Source organism: Alternaria conjuncta (genome assembly GCF_024043145.1).
Source record: "Alternaria conjuncta strain BMP 0040 chromosome Unknown scaffold_9, whole genome shotgun sequence".
Lineage (NCBI taxonomy): Eukaryota > Fungi > Ascomycota > Dothideomycetes > Pleosporales > Pleosporaceae > Alternaria > Alternaria conjuncta.
This window is the reverse complement of record NW_026250098.1, coordinates 1651630-1668548: the sequence shown is the minus strand read 5'-3', so window position 1 is coordinate 1668548 and position 16919 is coordinate 1651630. Positions and strand designations below refer to the sequence as shown.

Below are 16919 nucleotides of genomic sequence, written 5' to 3'. Positions count from 1 at the left end.
CGCAACTATCAGGAGAATTCCGAAACCGCATCTACGATTTAATCTTAGAAGATGTTGATTCGTCTGCCATGCGCGTACACTACAATCCTGATCCAGCAATGCCATTCAATGAGCGATATCCAAAGCACAAGCACATGGGCCTGACACAAGTTGACCGTAGAACGCGTACAGAGTTTGCGCCCTTGTATTTCAACGGTCATTACTTCCACTTCTCCCAACTAGCTCATTTCTACCGTTCGGGTCTCGCTGGCAAGAACGATGCATATCCCGCGCTAGTCCGCCTCCTATCCATGATCAAAAAAGAACGGCTTAGACGACCAGCGGCAATGGAGTTCGACTCGCCAAACCCAGGTCTCGACGTAACACTCTTATTCCGGCTAGACCCGTATAACTGCGATGTCACAGGCCGCTGGTTCCTCGACACAGAATACAAGACCCACAGAAATGGCCTTATAACGGGCATCTTATGCCGCATGCTCGCATGTCTACCTTCATGGCACCATCTATTAGAGCCAGGAGCCATCACCAAGATCAGCATCTTGAAGTCTCGCTACCGGAGTGGCAAACCGTTTATCCTTGTTACGGTGGATCTCGACTCTGAGATCGAAATCTCGCGCGCTGCGATCGTGCATGCACTTGTTGAACGGGCGCTGGTTGCAGAGATGGATTTTTCGATGCCTGATAGCGGACCGGCGGCGTCCCACAATTTTTTGAGGGTGAAGTGTGCTTGGAGGGGCGAGAGGTGTAGGGAAAGACGTCAGGGCGAGGGGCGTAGGAGATCACGATGCGGAGGGCGAGCAGTGGCAGAGTGAATCTGGAGACGGTTCGGGAATGGGTGACAATGAATGTGGATTCAAGTCATCGGGGAAGAGAAGAAGCTCCAAATGCTGCCTAATCACTCTTCCAAATTGGCCTGTGTGCGCCCCGGGTACCTTATAATTACCCCTTCTAGTCTGCTTCTTACATACACTGTCTCAATCAACCACTTAAGAAGCGAGCTCAACTGGCATAACCCAACATGGATGCCGATACAACAATGAACGATGCCTCCGATGTGGATGTAGTGTCGCGGCTTCTGGAGCTACCCGGTGGTAAGCCCAACGTCGTATTTGCTCTGAGATATATGTATACTGACCTACGGCGAAGAACTGCGCAACCACATATACAGCATCATTGTCGCCGGAGAAGCAGCTCATGGAGTCAAGCTGCACCGCAAGCGCCGCGGCCGCTCCCAACACTCAAAACATTCTCTGAGAGACCGTCACCCTAGCCGCCAATTCCTCGGCCTTGCTCAGACGAACCAACTATTCCGCTCCGAGTTCTGGCCGCTTTACACGAAAGCCCACCGCCCTATCATCAACATCGAGGAGCTTGCCGAGTATCTTGAGGTCGTTCCGCACTCTGACGAATATATCAATAGCTCTATCATCACTACTCTGAAAGCCGTGCGCCTCCTCAAGACTCCGAACGCCGTTAAAGCTCCTGGTGTCGACATTCGGCCTCTTTTCCGCATGAAGTGGAAATCGTTCCCATTCATCGTTACCAAACGGTCCACGTATCGGTATTGCGAGGAGCACGAGATATTTCATTGGCTTGTAAACATAAGCTGCCGTAGGAGCCGGACCTATAACAAAGTGCTCAGGGATAATGGAGTCGTTGCGATCTATTTGCATAGACGCCATAACGCCGTTGGCGTGTCTCCTGCGGTGGAAGACGTTATCACAGTACGCCTGGGCGACCTCGTGAACATGAGACTCAGCGGGGACAGAGTTAGCTTCTTCCAGAGTTTCGTTGATGCTACGAGAACCCTCCTAATTTTCGGTTCCTGGAGTAACGTCGTGATAGAATGTACTAGCGGTATGCAGAAGATGACTGCGAGAAAGGGACAGACTATTCTTGTCGAACAATTGGAGGATATCTCGGAAGACGTGTGAGCAAACGCGTTACCCAGAGAGCGATCGCGATATCTGGAGGAGAAAGAGATGTGATGAATTAAGAAGTTCATGGAGAGTGGAAGTTTCCGATGCCGTGAAGGCCGACTTCTGGTAGGCGAATGGGAGGTTAGTGGATACGTATAATAATGATGTTGTTTGCCCACTTCGGTTGCAATTTTTACCGCTATGTCCCTTGCACTGTCTACTGGGCCAGATCGATGACAACAGTAGTGACAAATACGCCAGACATGATCGGTCAGGACTCTAGATCGAAAATGAAGAATAAAGTGGGGACAATAGTCATGAGGATGAAGGGTACATTGACGGAGACCCCGTCGTCTAGTATGCTCACCATGATAACAGCAATGATCGATCACTGCCGCGTCCTGCGTATGTCTCCCTACTAAAACCAATCGCAATTAACAAGCGATCTCTCAGCATGGGCGCCCCGAAAAGACACATGTCCGCGTCAGTGATACACTCCATCAGCGGGAAGTATGGTACCGCTTCCCAAACCGTGCTCATCGGAAGGTGACGCGCGAGTACCACTTTGCGCGATACGCGATAGATGTCCAAGACGACTCTATCGGAAGGAAGTAGCCGGCTCCCGGTAAGGTCTCGTGATGACGACGGGGAGAGCTTTGACGAGAAGCTTATAGAATGGGTAAAGAAGGGCGTTTTCGGTGAAGTGTACACCGATTAATACCATATCGTGGGTGACCGCGATCGACTGTTTCTCGGTCATGCACTAAGGTCTTCTAGAAGGGATTGGCAGGTACGGAAGGCGGTGGAAGGGTGTTCGAGTACGAAAGCTTCGATGCTAAGGCAGCATACCCTCCGTGTGTGCGCTTTGAAGATGAAGAAAGAAAATCGTCGTGCGCTGCTTTGAGTAGTCGGTGATGCTCGTCATGCGTTCCTGTAGCATCGTCAACGTGCGCCGCATCGCAATTTCTCGACCACAAAGTCTGTGCGATCTGTGAATCATCTCTTGGCTGTTCCTCGCATTCGGTGGTGCTGCGGTCCGACTGGGGGTTGAATCGCGATATTAACGTGAAGGAACTTTCCGAGCGAAATCATCAAAGTGTGTGGAGCGGAGGGGTGTTCTCTACGATAAGCGTTGTCGAAACCCCATTTGACAACAGGGTGCAGGATGCGAGACCCCGAGTATTTGTTCTTTCGAGAGAACAGGCGAAGTGGCGTTTAGGAGCTAAGAAGACGTGAGTTGAACGGTGCGCGTTGGACTAGTGGCGACTTCCCGAGTTCCCGCGTGCAGTTCACTCCTCCTTCCCTGTGCCCTCACTCGCCCAGGGCCAGCGGCAAATGCAAACATGAACCCAACATCACCATGCCCTTAATGCGCATTAACGCTCATTTACCGCCTTTGAAAACAGTAGTCGTCCAATCTTACATCAGGCTCGAGTTTGTGTTGCTGGTAACAGCTGCGGCCGTCAGCCTCGTGTACTGCAAGCCTCGCAGGCACAGCCTCAGCCAGCTGGCTCTTGGCTTGCACTGCTCACCTGGGCATGATATCACGACCACGATACTATACACAGATGCAACTACCGTGATTGCGCACCCAGGATGGTACGCCACGAGACGTCTAGAGCGTCGGTCGCACTGGTGCTCAGTGTGTCAACCGCGCGGAACCCCGCAAAAGCAACCACTAGCCGCACCTGAAGCTATCCTTCACACGCGCCACGCACGACCTTGGAATTGGCCCGACACGACGCCAGGCCCAAGCATCGGCGACCCCACGCGGGACCTCCATCAGGCTCAAGAAGCGCGGCAGATGGTTGCGATAAGCCCTGGATCGAGCTGATGGCTGCAAATGGAAGACTGCCGTGTGCATCAGCTGCAGGCTATACAGGTTAGCTTCTCACCTTGCCTTTCCATGTCGACACTGTCAGCTTTCTTTTCCTCCCTCCTCCTTGTTTTTTGGTCGGTGTGTATCTACACCCCTCCTCCCTGACCAGTTCTACCCTCGGGATATTTACTTCACCTCTCCTGCGTGCTCTGGATGCGCCTCGATTATCGTGTTGCTTTACAACATGATCCTTCGTCGATCTCGTCTTCTAAACCTCAAGCGGCCTAACGGATAGCGACTCTGGCGTCAGCGGCGCAGACCGCCTTGCAACTCGACAATGCCATTACCGTTCAACCAGGAATCATGGATCTGGTATACATGCGCTGTATGCATGATTGGGGCAAGACTGTGAGTGCAGTTTCCGTGCATTATCCATTACATCAGTCTACATTCATGATCTGGTCTCGCATTTGAGAATACGGCTTAGCATGCGATGCAATGCGCTGGCGGGCGTCGTTGGATTACTGAGCGCATCGGTGCTCTGCCCTTCCGCTTGCTGGCATCAACTGTCTGCGAATTCAAGATGATTATCTGCTCGTTTTACAATGTACATCCATTTACTGACCAGATTCATCATGTAGGATTTCGCGAAAGATGCTCTTTCGATCAGTCAAAGGCCTACAGATCGATGACTGGACCATGGGCCTCTTCGTCACCGCCGCCTACACCGTTATGATTGTGCTCGCGAATCGGTGGCTGAAAGTCCAGTCGAACCTGGAACCGGAGAATTTCGACTTCAGCGCACTGACTATGGAAGAACTATCGAGACGACGATTCGGAAGCAAGCTCGTGGTCGTTGTAGAACAGATGCATATCGCCGTGATCTGGGCCTGCAAAGCATGTCTTTTGATCATGTACCATCGCATCACACGGACGGCGCTTCAGAAAGAGAACATCGCCATCAAACTGCTCGCCGCATATACGGCACTTGGATTCGTCGTTATAGAGGTCCTCTACTTCTCAGCCTGGTGTCGACCCTTTTCTGCATACTACGCAGTGCCGACTACCTCCTTCCAGTGCAACGCCTTGGTACACCACCGGATCACCAAAGCTGTCTTCAACATATCCTCGGATTTGATCATGCTATGTATTGCATTGCAGATGCTCATCCGATCCTTGCTACCCATGAAGAGAAAGCTTATACTCTGTGGGATCTTCTCTCTCGGCATCTTTGTCGTGGCTGCGAGCATCATGAACAGCTACTACTCCTTCAGCAATCCTTACAAATCGACGTGGATCTACTGGTACGTCCGAGAATCCTCGACAGCCATCCTTGTTGCCAATCTGCCGTTCACATGGACAATACTGAGGGAACTGTTCGACATGGGTAACTTCGATGACACGAACCCTCCCCCATGGACCTATCACTCTGCTCGTACGGCTGGAGGTCGCAAAACGGCACAACTTCTTCACCATCAGTCCGCGACAACGGCCGCACGTACAGGAGTCAGACGATCTCCGAACAACACCAACGGAAGCAAGATGACGCAGAGTATGACCATGGTCGCTTCAAACATCACAAAAGACCAAACCAAATCGCCTGCTATTAGCGACAGGTCTGATTTTGCAGAGAAGGATCTACTCCAGGAAGCCATCCAGTCTCATGACTTCGCGCCAGCAGTACTACGTACCAGTAAAGACGGTATTGTCGACATCGACCTGGAAACCGGGCTTGTTGAGGAAGTCGATGCGCGGCCAGTCTCTCCAGATCACGCGCAGCAACGCAACAACCTCGTCTCGGCCCCGCCTACGATTACCCAAGATGGTACTGGGGGCTTCTACGTCAACGACCATCCTATCTCACCACCTTCGCGCGCGCATCTTGTCCTTTCGATGAGCGGAACGCGGGATAGCAGTATATCAAGCGCGCACAGGAGACCTTACAGTCCGACATCGAGTCTTGTCAGTGGTGCCACAGGAAGTCGACGAGGGAGCGCATCGACCCAGGGTGGAGTGGCTGGACACACCGCGGGGGGAGGAAGAAGTGCGAGAGATCGGAGAGCGAGAACCAAGTTGAACGAGTAGGATACATTATGGATGAAACGACGACTAGCATATACCCCTTGTAGACGAACCGCTTTATGGCACTTAGACTAAAACCTCTAATGTAATATAATACCGCACGCTTATCCGCATTGTCTGCTCGAGGGCACATCAAGGGCGCAAGATGCCGCATTCAGTGATAACTGCAGGACTGTACGACGTGCCATGAGCCGGTGAGCTATCCTTATGTAGGATTTCTGGAATGTAACGTTAAGACCAAGGGATGGTGTATCCTTCCTTCCCCGGACGGCCAGGTAGGAAGGCACGTGAGAGAGCGACTTCGGCAGGCGCTAACGGACCCTTCCCTTGGTCCAATGACGCGAACTGCAACCACTGAGCATGGCGCGATTACTGACCGCCAGCCGCTGCAGGTGAAGCGCCATAGCTGCGCTCTCCTGCGCAACAACGCGGAAGTAGCTGGCGTGCAGGCCGAGTCATTCATCCGGTGTGCTCACTATGGTATGTATGCCGTGCAGACTGCAGCCATGCCGCGCTCTAGAAGCTTTGAGGTGCGTTGGATGGCGACATGGGCTCGGCAGAAAAAGTGCAACAGCCGAAGGAGCGAAAACCTCTCTGGCCCGTGACGACAGACATCCATCTTTCACCATGCTGCCCAATTCCTGAGCTGCCTGAGCTGCGACTGCTCCACCCAAGCATTACCAGGGCGGAACCTTACAAAGTTAACTTGGAACTAAATTCTTTTCCATTATCGATAAGAGGAATTTCTCCGCGAGGGCCCTCCTTCCTTCACTAATCTCCTCTTGCTATACTGCCCGCCGCGAAGTTAGCACACGACCCCACCACCTCCACCAGCCGTCAACATGAGGAACATTGTGGTCCTGGGCGGCAGCTCCCACCCGCAGCTCACCGAGTAAGTCGACGCGCGGAGAAGCGGGCCATGGCTGTGACTAACTGGGCGATAGGACCATCTGCAACCACCTCGGCATACCCAAGGCCAAGGTGCTTCTCGACAAGTTCAAGGGTGGTGAGACGCGTGTCGAGATCGAGGAGAGTGTGCGAGGAAAGGATGTCTTCATCATCCAGTCCGGCGGCGGTAAAGGTACGAAGCCCTCGTGCAGGTCGCGCGCGCATTCCTAGCCGCAGTGGTACTGCAGCGCACTTGGGACGGAACACGACGCCCGCGTGCTCTGCGATATGTGAAGAACCCCGCTAATGTCTCGTGTTGCGCGCAGTCAACGACCATCTGATGGAGTAGGCCCATCCTCATGGTGTAGTTGAGTGAAGTGCCTGACCGTCCTCCAGACTTCTCATTACCATCTCGGCCTGCCGCACCGCCTCGGCCAAGCGCATCACCGCCGTCCTCCCTCTGTTCCCCTACTCGCGCCAGTCGGACATTCCCTACAACAAGACTGGCGCGCCCCTCTCCAAGGTGCCTGGCACGCGCTCGAGGACCGGCACCTACACGTTCGATTCGCGACCGCAGACGCCCTTCCCTGGGCAGGCGGAGAGCGCAGGTCTGACCAATGGCTCGGCCGCGCTGCACCACCAGCTCAGTAGAATGAAGCTAGACGAGCGCAACGGCGGCCGCACCGATCCTACAAGCCCGGTCAAGCAGAATGGCATCAAGCGCACCGAGACGCTCGACTCGAGCAGTTCCGGTAAATCCGACAAGGGCGCATACTTCAATGGTGACCATGGAGCCAACGGCACCAACGGCTCAGTTGCTCCAACACCCGGCATCACGCGCGCGCCTACAACTACGAAGCCTCCTGCTTTCGAGCCCCAGGTTGGATATCGTCAGTGGGTCGCTCAGGCGGGTACCCTTATCGCGGACCTTCTGACTTGCGCTGGCGCCGACCACGTTATCACGATGGATCTCCACGGTATGTACCATCTTGGAAGACCTGAGATGGCTGAGCTAACAAACTTCTAGATCCCCAATACCAGGGCTTCTTTGACATCCCCGTGGACAACCTGTACGGCCGCCATCTCCTCCGCAAATACATCCAGTTCAACATCCCGAACTACCAACAAGCCGTGGTAGTCTCTCCCGACGCTGGAGGTGCGAAGCGCGCGACCGCCATTGCCGACGCCCTCGGCATGCCCTTTGCCCTTATTCACAAGGAGCGCCGCCCCACACAGATCAACGACCGACAGAACGCGACCATGATGTTGGTGGGAGATGTTCGGGAGCGCACAACTATCCTGGTTGACGACTTGGCGGATACATCCAATACCATTACCCGCGCGGCCAAACTTCTGAAGAAGGAGGGTGCTACGCAGGTGATTGCGCTCATTACACACGGTATTCTGAGTGGAGATGCTATCGAGCGCATCAACGCCAGTGCACTGGACAAGGTTATTGTGACCAACACGGTGCCCCAGGAAGATCACAAGAGCCGCTGCCCCAAGTTGGAGGTCCTCGAGGTCGGCAACGTGTTTGCTGAGGTATGTTGAAACTACTAATAAGACGTCGAGACGCACACTGACATTCTGTAGGCCATTCGACGCGTCCACCACGGCGAGAGCATCAGCGTGCTGTTCGACTACAGTTAGTACCTGTACTCATGTAGTATCCGTTTCTTGGGAGACCGTGCTATCTGCCCCGCTCTGCGACGCTCGGATTCTGCCATGGAAGATACATGCGAAAAATAGAAAAAACTTGGTTGGATGGAGTTGCTGCTGGTTTGTCAAAGATCGCACACTCTATCTGTTGATTGCGTTCACTGGGGGTATTGACATGAAAGGGTGTCTTTTTTTTATCGTGCGTCTATGTTTATAGACTGCTGAGGAGCAGTATATCAAATACCTGTACCTGCATCATGAGCATACGTGCATGGACTGGCGTTGGGGAGGCTGTTCTTTATAAAACTCGAGTATTGATACGACTCTGTGTGTTTTATGGCCGCGTCTAAAATAGAATGTTGGGTGTCTTGTTCCACTTCACTTATGTGATATTGCTGTGACTATGTATTGATGCAGTCGCCGCTCTATGTTACATCAGACCATCAACTATCCTCTACTACCATGCTCTCCCGATCGTCGAGAGTAATTCTTACCCTGCTCGTCATCTATTATGATGCCAACGCACATCCGCGTCCTCTGTCTATATTAAACCCTCTGTGACGTGGTACAATCATGACCCCACGCCATCAGGAAAAAACTGAACACCCTGGAGACTACGTTGATGCTACGTCACCCACTTCGTAGTTTTTTGTCTCGATGTAGTCCGCAGGCCTGTTCAGTTTTTTCCTTGTATAGGGTGACCCTCTAGGCGAAGCCTCGTTGTTTCCAACAAATACCCATACTGCCCATCCCAAAGCATTACCGTACAAATACAACATACAGATCTACTCTGTACAACAACCATCACACCACCTCCCCACATCCTCATTCTTTCCAGCCCCTTCACCCAACCCCCCCTCATCTAATACCCTCCTCCCACCTCCCAACCCCACTATCCTTCCTCCTCCCCTCCGCCACACCCACCTCCTCACCCCCCGGCGTAAACAGCTCCGCGCTCAACACCAAAACAGCAGGTACAACCGCCAACGCATCGATCGTGCCGCTCCGGCCCCTCTTACCGTGATGTCGCAAATTCATCATCGCGTTTACTTCTCGCGACTTGACTACATCTTTGCGGATGCGCGGCCAGTCTTCGCTGTTCCGGTCGCGGGTGTTGGAGAAAGGGGAGGTAGGTGAGGTGGGCGAAGTTAGAGACGCAGATGTAGATGCAGATGACGAGCTACGATGCCGGAAGGGAGAGAGTGAGGAGAGAGTGCGGGAACGTCCGCGTTGTTTTTCGGGGGGTGAGGCGAGCGAGGGAGTGGTAGATGGAGGCTGGTTTGATGGGGATGGAGAGGTGGTTCGTGGTGTTGTGATACGGGGGAGTGGGATGTTTATTTCTGTGTAGAGCGGGCCTTCGTAGTGTACTGAGAAGGGCACTGATGTTGATGTTGATGTGGCGATATCTGAGGTTGAGGGTATAGGCGCATCGTGGTCGTGTTGTGGGGTTGTGGGGGCGGAATCTAGGGCTGGGAAGGGCTCGTAGCATGGGCTGTTGTGGTCCATCATGTTTACCACTCTTCGTATTGATTTTCTGGTTTATTCAACGGCGGTTTTGTGATCTTCAAGGTCGCGAAAATGCTGAAGGAATCAAGGACCAGAGAATCGCGGCGTGATGTGTGTATATGTCCTGGAGGCGCGGTGATCAAAAGCGTCGCGCGGTGGGCACAGCCTCGTTCAGGCAACCCTTTGTTTTGTCACGTCGTTGACGCCCGAAACACGCGCGGGACGGCGATTATCTCAGACTCTCAAAAGATCGGGAGTCTGCACAGCAGTGAAAGCTCCTGTTAGTCCACTGGTTGGTACCGTCGCGCTGGTAGATAGCGAGAGGTTTGGGAATTGTTGTTGACAGTCAAAGGCCCAAGAATCAACAACCCACACGAACGCGTCCCAAACGCGATACATATACGTCTAAACCAAAGTAGGCTCCCATTATCTGCACTTCAGCTGATCGCAATAAGCCTCATTTCCACACGCGTGCGGCTCAGCGGCGGTGTCGCGGTTAGAAGCTTTCGCGAGCCGCTTAGCCGATTGACATGGCTGTGGGGGCTGTGCAGTTCGGCGGCTGACATGAGGATGAGGCTCAGCACTACAGTAAGACGACACTACAAAGCTGACGTCTATATTCCGTTCTTTCAGACGAAATTTGATGTTATAGCTTGTCAGATACTCTGATCGCGTCAAAATGTGACCAGCTACACGTGTATCAAGACAAAATAGATGTGTGATTGACGTGTATTATTCATGTTGTCGTTGACATTATCATTGTTGACTATATACAAAGCTGCGTCACCGCGAGCTTACAAAAGGCTCAAAGTGACCTTTGCGCCCTTGACGCCCCTGTGAACGTGAGGCTCACGGACGCTCCTCTTCGCGGTGCCGTTGACGGGCACACGGGCTGGGAAACCCTCCCACGAGGTAGCGTAGTTGGCAACCGCAGCAGCAATACCGCGGGAGTGTAGGAGCCAAGCTCCCTCGTTGAGGTTGGTGACATTGTCGGCAGCCTGGTGGTAGTTCTGGTCGAGGATCTCACCTGCAACACCACCCCAGATAGCCTGCTCCTCGACGGTCTTGACCTCATCAGCACCAGTGGTGGTACCACCTGCGGGAATGTTGGCGTCAAGGAAAGGACCGTAGTCGGAACGGCCGTTGAACTCGGTAGCGTTGCTGGAGATGTTGAGATCCTTGAAGTAACCCTCGAAGAAAGTCTCAATCTGGTCGCTTCCAGCGGGTCCGCTCAGACCGTATGCGCTGCCGTCACCGTCGTAGATCTGGTGGACGTAGTTGGGAGACGCAATCATGTCGAAGTTGAGGTATGCGCGGATGTCAAGAGCTGCCGCAGGAGACAGACTCTCGACGAAGAAGGTGGAGCCGAGGAGACCGGACTCCTCGCCAGACCAGAAGCCGAAGCTAACGGCGTTCTTGACGTTGTACTTAGCAAGCGACTTGGCGACGTTCAGGATGGCAACAGTTCCAGAGCCATCGTCGTTGATTCCAGGACCAGCACCAACAGAGTCGGTGTGAGCACCAAGCCAAAGCTGGTTGTCCTTGTCACCACACTTGCTGGTAGCAAGAACGTTGTTGGTGGTGATGATTTGGACGTCAGTCAAAACGTCCAATTCGCCGGTGACAGTAGCACCGCCTGCGACCTTAGAAATGATTGTCTGGCCCTCTGCCTGAGACAGAGTAACACTCGCGACGTAGTCACCCTCCGGACGGGGAGGGGGGCCAAGAGTTGCGCTGATAGTGCCAGCAACGTTGTTGTAGATGATAGCACCAACGGCGCCGGCGCTACCAGCAAGAGCAGACTTCAGTCCAAACTCACATTCACCACGCGAGATGAGTGCAATGCTGCCAGATACTTCCGCGGGGAAGTCAGATGCCTCGCAACCGAGGTTGTTGACGGGAACGATGGGTGCGCTAACGAGCCCATCGGTAGAGGCTGAGTACTCAAGAATCGTGGAGTTGATCATACGTCCGTCGATGGTGAACTTGTTGAGCGTGCCGTTCAGCATGACGTAGTTGGAGAAAGGCTGGAGGGTAACATCGTAGTATGAAGTAGACTCGAGCTCTTTCTTCAGCCACTTGACGGTGTCGTTGTGAGCCTCTCCTCCCATGATCCTGTTACGGGCTGGGTAGCTGTAGGCAAAGTCCTCGAGCTGCTGAGCACCCCTCATCAACTTCTTGATAGTGATGTCCTTCTGGAGAGCCTCCTAAATGATCGTTAGCATAGTTTCAACGCGACTTTCGGTAGTTGGAGTTTCATACCTTCGTGACCAGAGGCTTCTTGGGGCATGGCTTGGCGTTGTGACCATCCTGGCGTTGCCTGATTTCCGCCGTAGGGACGGCTGCAGCACCAACGGCGAGCGCAGCGAGACCGAGAGTAACCCTCATATTGACAAATTTGCTCTATCTCGAGAGTTTGAGAGGGTAGATGCAAGCTGCGGCGTGTCTCCCCATAGAGTGAGGAACGCGCCCTTTATAGATCTCTGTTGGAGCGATCGTCAGGTCGTGCATGCGTCGCCATGCACAGATTCCGTGGACCTGTTCCGTCAACGGATTCTGCAGCTATCGCGTGCACTCGCAATCAACGCCCTGTATGCCAAGCAGCTCAATATGAACAAGCTCCTATCATTCGCCCATGGCTTCTCCACTCTTCATGCTTGATCCAGCAGCTGGTAAAGACAAGCCGCGCCAATGCCTGCTTCATTCCGGTCGAGTCCTGGGCGGCGTCTGGGCACGCCTGATAGTGGCGCTCAATTGCGAGGTTTCCGCAGCGCAATTGGAGAGAGAACTCATGCGGGTGGATGCCGGCGGAGGCAAGATCACGCTCGCCAAGAAAGCCGGATGGATGCTCTTTAGGAAGGTGGTCATGTCCGGCTGCGCGACCCGCATAAGACCCGTTCTGTGGCCGTTTAGGATCCATGGTGTATCGCGGAACACTCAAAAGCCCTCGTGAGGTTTGTCATCGTCGCCTCTTCCTTCAGGAACCCCGCTTCGTGCGATCTGGGCAGGTCAATTTGGTGTGACCGGCTGTCGAATCCATCGGGCGATAGCACGGCGGCGCCGAGGTCCCTGGAAAACGGGGAGCTTGTGCCTGGCGCACGGAGCAGCCGATAGCTGAAGAGATAGCGAGACCATCTCAGGGCTCTGCAAGAGCAATCATCTCAGAGCAAAAAGAAAACGGTAAAAGATCTGTCGCAAACAATCGATAGATATGAAAGAGATGTGGAGAGTGACGAGGGCATCGATGGCATATATATCTCAGAGCACCATGTTGTCCTCCTCTTGGCGACACCATGGCCCATCGGGCAGCTCCCAGTCATATCATGGTTGGCTGAGAACCTTGACAAGCGTTTGATAGCAACTCCCGGGCCCAAAGATGACGATCCTCACCTCACTATACGAACAACTCTGAGCTCTTCAATTGATCGCTTGAGATTGGGATTATGATTACGCGCCCGCATTACAGTTCATGTGTATCTTTGATATACATCAAGACAAACAGCGTCGAAACAAGAGAAGTCTACTATAAACTTCGTAACAATCATAGGGAAGGACACGATCCAAGAGGAGAAGCCCGAAAAGAACGCCGACACAGCAACGAAAAGCCTACTCTTTCCGCGCATAAAACGTCAAGTTCTTCCCCCAATCATCAATAAGGTCGCCGGCATTTTCGAACCTACCATCACCATCTGGCGACGGACAATTATCTGCAAACTCCCGACCCAGCCACGTCGCATTCATACACTCCAGCATCCTTCCAACTCGCGGGGTCCAAGTATCGAGCGCCATGATCTTCCCCTCTTTATGCCACGGATGGCTCAGTATCTCTGCGGTGATGATTGCCGCTGGACTTGTCGGAAAACACATGTCCGCAGCCACTTGGAATACCGGTACGAAGGCGGGTTGGTAGAGGCTTATCAAGAGCGTAGAGGGCGTGATGGAGAGGTATTGGTATGGCTCTGATACTACTGTGATGGAAGGATTGCACTGAGAAAGCATGACCATGTCTTCGAGTTTATAGGCCGGGTCGCGAGCTACAATTGGGATAGGCGTTGGTGTGGAAGTCGTGGTGGAAGTGGCGGCGTACCGCTGCGATAGGTAGGTCGAGATGGCGCAGGCGAGCACGTGCTGTGTAGCTGAGGTATCTTCCTTTCTGCCTTCCTCTTCTGTTCCGTGCAGGGTTCCGAGGGCTACGCAAACAACGTTGTCGACTGGTACGGTGAGAGCATCGAGCTGCTCTCGTACACTCGCCCAGAATTTACTTCGAAGCAAGGATGCCTCGAGGATTCTTGGGATTCCTTTGTACTCCTCAGAGATGGAGCAGTGCGGGCTCGCCTGCTGACGTGTACTCTGAAGGCTATCGGGCTTCAGCACCCTGGTATCACTGAAATCGTAATTAGTACCCTGCTGTTTGGGAGTCCTGATGTGATACGCTGGACGCATCTTGTCAGAGGCACCAATGAAGATCCCGCTGAAACTCAGGCTGACCGCGGGTGAGGCATACGGTGGGACACGCTTCTCCACTTGTCCACTACCTAGTACACGTGGTACAAACATGAACGGCATGTTCGGATCGCCTTTACGAACTATCTCGACTTGCTCTGCTGCTTTTTCGAAGAACGCGCGGGTGAAGATTCTGCCGTTATCCAGGGAGGCTTCAAAAGCCCTGGCATCTTCGAAGACTTGTGGACCGTATGATTGGCATTGCTTTTCTCGGTCGTCTTTGATACGTTGGGCCATGTCGCTGCGTTCTTTCCTAGACGATGAGGATGTGGGGTTTGTGGGAGCTTCTGCTGGTCCCACAATCTCTTTCTGGGCTGACATGGTATAGTAGATTCAAGTCTGGATTCTCAACTGCTGCTTGGTTAACACAGGTCTGGTGCGGCGAAGAGAACCGGACAATGTGCCTTTTTGCACAACTCAGGACAGCATTGTTGCGGGACTAAAGTGTGATTAACTCAAAGGGCGATGGAGCCTTCACAGTGTTCAATGTTCAATGTTCAGTGAAATAGTGGGTTTGCGGACTTGCTGAGCGAAAGGCTTTGACGTTTGGACTGTGAGGAATGAGTTTAAAAGTTACAAAGGAAACAAATGTGAATCAAGTAGGAGTCTAAACGAACATAGCATGCATTCACTAACACGGTGATAGCATCGTCTCCTCGGCGACAAGTGTTTGGCATCATCATAATCCTATCCGGAGGTGCGGGATGGCTCTACTTAAACTGATCCTCCGTAACACCCTTCCCCATAGCCGCCGTAGAACTAACACCCCCCGACACCATCTTCAACAAATTATCCACATAATTCGCGCCACTCCACTTCTGATGCGTAAGCACATCGACCTTGTTCTCCGCCTCCGGCTCCTGGATAATCTCGCCATAAGCGCGCATACCCTGCTTCGCATACGCCTTGGAGAAGGTATCGGCCATGAGCGCACTCTGGTGCAGACCAGCGAGCGTGATGAACTGCCAGCAGTAACCCAGCTTGGCCAGGCGCTGGATGTAGGTTTCTTGCTCGTCGCGTGGCATGGCGGCTTTCCAGTTGAAGGAGGGGGAGAGGTTGTATGCTAGTCTGTTGTGATTGTTAGTGTGTGTGTGAGAGGGGAAGTGGGTGGAAGAAGACATACTTCTGCTCAGGCCAAACGGCATGCACGCCATCAGCGAACTCTTTCGCTTGCGCGAAGTCGGGCAGCTTTGACTCCATCCATATCATGTCGCAGTAGGGCGCGTATGCGATGGCGCGGTTGATAGCAGTTTGGCAACCGCCTTGGTACCTGTAGTAGCCCTCGCGCGTCCTTGCGGCGTCCCAGTTGAAGTACACATCGACGCCGGTCAGGCCTGCGGCGATGGCGCGTGCTTCTGAGTTGCTCTTGCCCTTGCTCTTCTCCATGAACTCGTTGATCATGCTTTGCTTGTCGACATGTACACCGGCATTTATCGTGTCGATTACGGCCTCGTGGTATAGCTTGAGGTTGGCCTCCTTCGTCCATGCATCTTCGATCGCTTGGAGCTCCGCGCCTGTCTTGCCGGCTTGTTCGGCGGCGTACATCAGCTCGCCCAGAGGCTGGAGGGCAGGGTTTGTGCAGCCTAGAATGTAATGGTGGTCGCGTGGGTCAATGGTAGAAGTGATCAGGGTAGCGGCTTCTGAGTCGGTTCTGGCGACGGCAAGTAGGTCGGTTCCTGTCATTCGAACGTTAGCCCACATCAAATCTGATGGCTGAAGTTCATCGCCTTACCCATGATATCTGCCTGCGCCCTGATAGCGACCAGTCGATTGATATGCTCGCTAATCGGAACCAACACCTTTCCAGCCATATGACCGCACTTCTTTGTTCCTGGTGCTTGATCCTCGATATGTATACCCGCAGCACCCTTCTCGATAAACAGCTTCGTAAGCTTCATGATAGCTGTCAAACCTCCATGTCCAGTATCGGCATCCGCGATGATCGGTCGTAGGTAGTCTACGCTGGCGACTTTTGCACGGTCGGCTTTCGCGGTGGTCAGACGTTCTTCGCGTTGCTTTCGGTCGTGGAAAAGCTGTGCCATGAATAGGTGGCCAACTTTGTTGGGCACGGTTGTCTTTTGTTCGTTAGCTTTCGTTACCCATCACCGTTCATTCCTGTAACTTACGTAGGGGTAGTCTGCTAGATCTGGACCTGGCTCGTCGGTCGATGAAGCTGTTGACGATGCTTGCCATCCAGAAACGTAGACAGTGTCTAGATACTTCGCCATCTGTGTGACCATGACAGGATCGAGACATCCGTATGTGTAGCTAACGTCGTTGTTCTACATATTGTCAGCTCGCATACTTGGAGTCTAAGATGACCACCATACCTTGAAGCGTCCTTCCACAATCTCCCAAAGCTTCTTCGACTGGTGATTGCTCGGGTAGGTGATCTTGAGATTACCTCTCTTCGAGACAATATCTTCAGCAGTAAACGGCCTCCTCGTATACCTCCATCTTGAGTCCGTCCACCACTGCTTAACTTCCTGAACTTCCTTCTGGAACTGCGCGTCCTCGGCGTCAATGTTCGCCATGATGATTGA

General features: G+C 53.2%; 6 protein-coding genes across 6 annotated transcripts; 3 read left to right on the top strand and 3 right to left on the bottom strand.

Moving 5' to 3' along the window:
- Nucleotides 1-1018: 1018 nt before the first annotated feature.
- On the top strand, nucleotides 1019-1630 carry J4E85_007034 (uncharacterized protein; the record flags this gene model as incomplete). Its single annotated transcript, XM_051471268.1, has 3 exons — nucleotides 1019-1091; nucleotides 1147-1595; nucleotides 1616-1630. 3 exons carry the CDS (start codon nucleotides 1019-1021, stop codon nucleotides 1628-1630), a joined length of 537 nt encoding a protein of 178 aa, XP_051325478.1.
- A 2762-nt stretch (nucleotides 1631-4392) lies between these two features.
- Nucleotides 4393-5823, top strand: J4E85_007033 (uncharacterized protein; the record flags this gene model as incomplete). Its single annotated transcript, XM_051471267.1, has 1 exon — nucleotides 4393-5823. The coding sequence occupies one exon, from the start codon at nucleotides 4393-4395 to the stop codon at nucleotides 5821-5823; it is 1431 nt and encodes a 476-aa protein (XP_051325477.1).
- An 839-nt stretch (nucleotides 5824-6662) lies between these two features.
- On the top strand, nucleotides 6663-8358 carry J4E85_007032 (uncharacterized protein; the record flags this gene model as incomplete). Its single annotated transcript, XM_051471266.1, has 6 exons — nucleotides 6663-6712; nucleotides 6765-6901; nucleotides 7035-7053; nucleotides 7105-7685; nucleotides 7736-8250; nucleotides 8302-8358. 6 exons carry the CDS (start codon nucleotides 6663-6665, stop codon nucleotides 8356-8358), a joined length of 1359 nt encoding a protein of 452 aa, XP_051325476.1.
- A 2309-nt stretch (nucleotides 8359-10667) lies between these two features.
- Nucleotides 10668-12261, bottom strand: J4E85_007031 (uncharacterized protein; the record flags this gene model as incomplete). The annotated part of the gene is made up of 2 exons (XM_051471265.1): nucleotides 10668-12080; nucleotides 12136-12261. 2 exons carry the CDS (start codon nucleotides 12259-12261, stop codon nucleotides 10668-10670), a joined length of 1539 nt encoding a protein of 512 aa, XP_051325475.1.
- A 1627-nt stretch (nucleotides 12262-13888) lies between these two features.
- On the bottom strand, nucleotides 13889-14697 carry J4E85_007030 (uncharacterized protein; the record flags this gene model as incomplete). Its single annotated transcript, XM_051471264.1, has 2 exons — nucleotides 13889-13907; nucleotides 13961-14697. The coding sequence occupies 2 exons, from the start codon at nucleotides 14695-14697 to the stop codon at nucleotides 13889-13891; spliced, it is 756 nt and encodes a 251-aa protein (XP_051325474.1).
- A 389-nt stretch (nucleotides 14698-15086) lies between these two features.
- ICL1 (isocitrate lyase 1) lies at nucleotides 15087-16910 on the bottom strand (the record flags this gene model as incomplete). Its single annotated transcript, XM_051471263.1, has 5 exons — nucleotides 15087-15444; nucleotides 15500-16052; nucleotides 16109-16451; nucleotides 16503-16658; nucleotides 16707-16910. 5 exons carry the CDS (start codon nucleotides 16908-16910, stop codon nucleotides 15087-15089), a joined length of 1614 nt encoding a protein of 537 aa, XP_051325473.1.
- Nucleotides 16911-16919: the final 9 nt, after the last annotated feature.